The sequence below is a fragment of the Arachis hypogaea genome, chromosome 7, assembly GCF_003086295.3.
Source record: "Arachis hypogaea cultivar Tifrunner chromosome 7, arahy.Tifrunner.gnm2.J5K5, whole genome shotgun sequence".
In the NCBI taxonomy this organism is placed as follows: Eukaryota; Viridiplantae; Streptophyta; class Magnoliopsida; order Fabales; family Fabaceae; genus Arachis; species Arachis hypogaea.
Window position 1 is genome coordinate 46,664,286 of NC_092042.1, and position 5,412 is coordinate 46,669,697.

General features: G+C 37.2%; 1 protein-coding gene across 20 annotated transcripts; it reads left to right on the forward strand.

Annotated features, from left to right (window-relative positions):
• The first annotated feature begins 759 nt into the window (after nucleotides 1-759).
• LOC112702999 (DDB1- and CUL4-associated factor homolog 1) lies at nucleotides 760-4,223 on the forward strand. 20 transcript variants are annotated; one of them, XM_072199427.1, is made up of 7 exons: nucleotides 760-1,187; nucleotides 1,266-1,424; nucleotides 1,605-1,693; nucleotides 1,780-2,179; nucleotides 2,360-2,787; nucleotides 2,878-2,974; nucleotides 3,297-4,223. In XM_072199427.1, the coding sequence occupies exons 5-6, from the start codon at nucleotides 2,521-2,523 to the stop codon at nucleotides 2,959-2,961; spliced, it is 351 nt and encodes a 116-aa protein (XP_072055528.1). In that variant the 5' UTR covers nucleotides 760-1,187; nucleotides 1,266-1,424; nucleotides 1,605-1,693; nucleotides 1,780-2,179; nucleotides 2,360-2,520; the 3' UTR covers nucleotides 2,962-2,974; nucleotides 3,297-4,223. The 20 variants fall into 20 exon arrangements, with proteins under 20 accessions (XP_072055528.1, XP_072055546.1, XP_072055529.1 ...); XM_072199445.1 differs by having other exon boundaries at nucleotides 1,783-2,179; nucleotides 2,357-2,787; nucleotides 3,321-4,223; XM_072199428.1 differs by having other exon boundaries at nucleotides 1,783-2,179.
• Nucleotides 4,224-5,412: the final 1,189 nt, after the last annotated feature.

The window sequence follows — 5,412 nt, forward strand, 5'->3', positions numbered from 1 at the left end:
CAAAGAGACAATATCTCCTGATCTCAATGAATTTTCCCATTCTTATCTCTTCCATTCTTTTATAGCTTTGCTTACATTCTGCAACATCTCATTCCCCTTTACATTCTTGTTATTTCCATTTCTGCATTTTACTGATTTCTTTTATTTCTTTTGCCCTTTATGTTTCTGCCATTTATAATTCTGCACACACAACTTATTCTGCTGAGCTTGACTAATTCACCAATTGATTAAAATTGCTCAAATCTACCAATCTCTGTGGATACGATCCCACTCTACTGTAGGTTAATACTTGACGATAATTTTGGTGCGCCAAGAGCGGATTCATCAATATTATTGGAAAAGGGTAGTGAATTACGCCCATCACGTACGCGTGGATGACGCATGCGCGTGGCCTTGAATTCTCCAAATGTTCATTTCTTCATGAATTCTTCACTTTACATGCTTTTCTCTTCATTTCTTCCATCCAATACTTGCCTTATGAATTTGAAATAACTCAACAAACATAACAAGGCATCGAATAGAATTAAAGTGAATTAAATTTAGCTATTTTAAGGTCTAAAAAGCATGTTTTCACTCATAAGCACAAAATTTGAGAGAATTACAAAAGCATACTATTTCATTGAATAAATGTGAGAAAAATTTATTAAATTTTCTAAATTAAACACAAAATAAACCACCAAATAAAAATTTATAAAAAAGCCTAGGAACAAAATTTCCACAAAAAATTCTATATTTTCACCAATTATTTCTCCAAAGTCCAAACACTTGCACTCAACCCTCGAACGTTCACTCACTAAACACTAATTTTTTTTTTTCAGAGACCCTTCCTTACTCGATCCTAACATTCACCCGCTAAACACTTACACGCAACCTTAGAAAACCCATTTTCGTCACTCAAACATCTTCATCACTGAATCCTCGAAAAACCCTCGCAACTGTCCTCTCTCGCAACCCTCGCAATCAACCATCCATTTGTACTGCCTCCGTCGGTGTTGCCTCTGTCGGCGCACCCTCCATCGGCGCGCCCTCTCGCTCGCAAGTCTCCGTCAGCGCTCACTCTCGCGCGCTAGCCTCTCTCAACGTTCACTCTCTCTTGCAAACCCTACCTCCGTCAATGGTCTCTCTCTCTCTCTCTCATTGTTGCCTCTCCCTCAATTGGCACTCAACCCTCACCATAACACAAGAAGGTTCCTATTAATCTATTTCTATTCCTGTTCTTATTTCCTAATTAATTCTCTGCCATAGTGAGTGAATGTTGTGATCAGTTTATTCTCTACCATGAACAAGACGATTCCAAGAAAGAGGAGAAGGAACTTTTTGCCAAGGTTAACATGCTCATGGAGAAGATCATTTCTGCGCCTGATAACCCTAAGCCTGCGATTCTCCGCGTCCTGGCCTCTATCCTCAAAAATGCAAGAGTCACGGTGTGTTTTGGCTTTCGCTTTTCCTTCTTTCATTCGTTATTGTTATTGTTTGAAATTCATGAAGTTTTTCAGTGTATTCGTCGAGTTTAGCTTTTCATAGAAAATGTGAATTCAATTGTGTTTTATTGTACCTATATATGATCACTGTTGCTAATGCGTCATTGATGATTTATATTTCAGAATGTAGATACGTGGAAGAGAATGGTGATTCTTCTTCAAGTAATGCCCGTGCTTCCCATAACATTGGTCGCCTTGGGAGCTTAATTCAGGTATTTTCACCTAAATGGTCTTTTTTTTAAATCTCTTTAATGGAGCTTTTAATGAAGCTAAACTTTGATGTTAAATGCTAAAATAGAAGTTATCCGACATGACCATTGTCCATAAGAAAATGACGAGTTCTTTGAGTTGATATCTTTGAAGTTTCCGGCAGAATCGATGTACTTAACTGCCGTTCAAGCTGCCACTTGTACACTGCTCTTATGTTGTTCATTGACTTGGATTGTAAGAATGATTTTTTATGCGAGTCTTTTTTTTCAATGTATGTTACGCATGATGTGATGGAGTGTAAATGTATAGTATCCTCATGTTTTTGAGGAACATGTACTGGATTGCATCAAAGAATAGGTGCTAGATCATAGTGGTAGACTATCTGCTGAAGAGCAAAATCTAAAGCATAACTCAGGGAGAAGGGGTGCCTCAGATTCTGAAATGTTAAAAACCTATTCAACAGGAGTTCTTGTCCTGTGTTTGGTTAGGTATGTTACTGAATCACTAGGCAATTTCTTAGAGTTTAATCACAAAAGTCTAGCTTATTTTAATGTGAGGTATTATTATTACATGTAGTTCAAGTGGATGATGCTCCTTATCTTGCTTATCCATATATGTTTAGTTCTAATTTTCTCAATTTCGCTTATTAATAATGAATGTCTCAGCAGAGGTCAAGTTATGGAGGATGTATTGACATCTGGATTGTCAGCTAGGCTCATGCGTTATCTCCGTCTGCGTGTGCTTGGTGAGACAAGTAGCAGCCAAAAAAAAATTACTCATGCAACAGATAGTAGGCATGCATCAGGGAATAGTTTAGTTTGAGTTAGAGATGATGGTCGTGGAAGATTTCGATGTTAGACGGGTGCCTGATTCTAAAATGAATGCAAGGATAACTTCAAATGATTCTGTTTTGGAAAGAGGGGATGATGATGATTGCTATAGAGACTGTCGTATTAAAAGTAGAGATATTTCTGATATTATTTGGAAAGCAATTTGTGCTGCTGAAGCTGAAGCCAGATCTGCCAATGCACCTGATGAAGCTGTTAAAGCAGCTGGTGATGCAGCTGTTGACCTTGTTAAAATTGTAGCTTCAGAGGTATAATAATATTTGGATTCAAATGCTAAAAATGTTGTAGTCTATAATTTGCATTCAAATGTTAAAATTGTTGCTTCTAATATTTTTCAGGAGTTTAAATCCGCTAATGATGAAGATGCTGCTTTTTGGCTGCTTCAAAGGCTGCATCCACTGTTGTTGAGGCTGCATCTATAGTTGAGGTTTCAAGGTATGCTACGCATATTCATTGTTTTATGTGCATGATCTTGGTGCTTACATGACAACTGCAAGGATATTAGGATAGTACTTTTAGTCATGGTAATTGCCTAATTGGTTATAATGTTCTTCTCTGATTGGTCGCAGGAGCTCCATTAGTATCAATATTGTTCTGTTGTTAGTGTATGTTGAATTTTGAACTTTGTTTTTATGCATGTATGATGCATGAGCATCTTTAGTTATTTTCTTTATTATTTCTTTGAATAAAGTTAGTGATTTCCTCATTCTTAATTGAATTTTTTTTTTTTTTTTGCTTTAATCAATGTGTTCTGGAGTTGCTTTGAATTCTTCAATCATAGGAGATTGCAAAAGGAAGTGAGCGAAACAGAGGGTTGCTGAACCAAATAGAGAGTTCATGGAGCAAACAAAGAGGTTACTGAACTAGACAGAAACTCCCCTAGATGCCAAGCCTTAAGCCACGTTCAATGTGCCTCACCTCATGTTGAACGTGCCACTTATGAAGCACCTCCAGTGTCCTTACCAAGCTTCACATCCAACGTAGGAAGCCCCACGTCCAATGTGTTAAACCTCACATTCAACTTGCTTGGCTTCACGTTGAACGTGCCACACAAAGGCACCTCCAGTGGCTTCAACTTGCACCCCACGCCCAACGTGCTGCATCCCTTGTTCAACTTGCCTCTTGGTGCATCCAACGTGCCTTCAATCCACACCTCCAGGGGCCTGTATTCCTTTCTATGCTATGCTATGCTATGCGTTGAACGTTCCATCAAGCCACACCTCCAAGGGCTGCTTTTAGGCCTTGCGTTCAACATGGCTCTTGTGCGTTGAATGTGCCACTTCGGCCAACCTCCAAGACCTCCTAATTGTCTTCACTAATCTCCAAACTTCAAGCACCTAATTGGATGATCCAAGATGATGTTGCAAGTCTATGATTTTAACAAAGCATTCCATCAAGTTTTGAATTTCAATTACAAGGAAGATCACTAGACTTATTAGAAAAGACTTGATTAATTAGATTGGATTTGATTTAGTTTCTTTTTAAACGATTTTTTGAATTCAGAATTATTTCTTTTAGGTTTAATATAAAAAAAGGAAAAAAGACACTCACGCTCTTCTCGACGTTTTGAATTCACAATTCTAGGTTTTTCATTTCACTATGAGCAACTAATCTCTTTTGTTAATATTAGGAGCTCTGTTCATCTTTCCATAGATTATTAATCTAAGTGTTTTACTTTATTTCAGGTTTATGGTTTGATCTATTTCATGATTGAGTTTTTGTTCTTCATCCTTAAAGATTTAGAATTTTTGGAAAACATTCTCACTCCGTTTTGGATTCTAATTATTGTTTTGGAAAAAGTAATATCAAAATTAGCTTGAAAATTTTTTCTCACTAACTCTTTATTTAGGTTGAATTGCATGAATTGGTTCTTTGCATAAAAAATCGAATTTGTGTGTGGATAAAATGTGAATGGTGTTGAGTATTTGTGGGATTTTGTGTTGGAGCGAAATTTGTTGAAAATGGTGGATTAAGTGTGTATGTGTGCATGTATGTTTATAAACTACTTGATGGTTAAAGTTTGGAATTATGTAATGGTAGGTTATTGATGTTGGTTTGCAATTGATGAATGTGATAAATGAAATTGGATTTGGTATGAGTAGGTAATAATGTGGAGTTAACAATTGAATAGTTGGAAGTGTTTTGGATTGAGAATTTTGGAAAACTAGCAGACTTGTAACTTTTCGTAAAAATTAGAATTTTTAACCAACTTTGGCAGGCCATAACATGGTTTCTATACCACCAAATCTTGTGAAACTTGTTTTGATTGAAAATTGGATCCGTGAAGTTTATAACATTCGAGGAACTAACTGAAAGATTTTTAATGAAAAATTTATGCGTCTTTGAAGTTGGTGTAAAAAACTGATTTTTTGAACTTATAAGTTTTTTGGAGTTTCTGATAGGCATGCGTACGCAGAAAGCTCCACGCGATGCGAGTATTGGGATCTACCCAGATATCTCGTGTATGAAGACACGGGCTCGCGTACGCGGTGTTATCAAAACTGAAATCTCGCATACGTGACAGTGCCACGCAACGCGAGGACTATTCCCTGTTTTATGAACTTGCGTATGCGGACACGGTCTCGCATACGCGGCACGGTATTTTGCAAATTCTCGCGTATGTGATAGGTGGTTTGCATACGCATGACCTTTGTTTCCTAAAACTTGCAACTTTTTTAGTTTTCAACAATTCCTTTAACTTTCCAAACCTCTGTAACACATGTTAAAGGTACGATAGCTAGTGTTTAGACTTTTGGGGTGAGCAAGAATGTACTGATAGGATAAAAGAGGTAGTTTCGATTTTGTATTTATAGCCGAAGACTTAGGGTTACAGAGTGTTGTGGGAAGGTTAACTAGAGTAGTTTCGTAAAGTG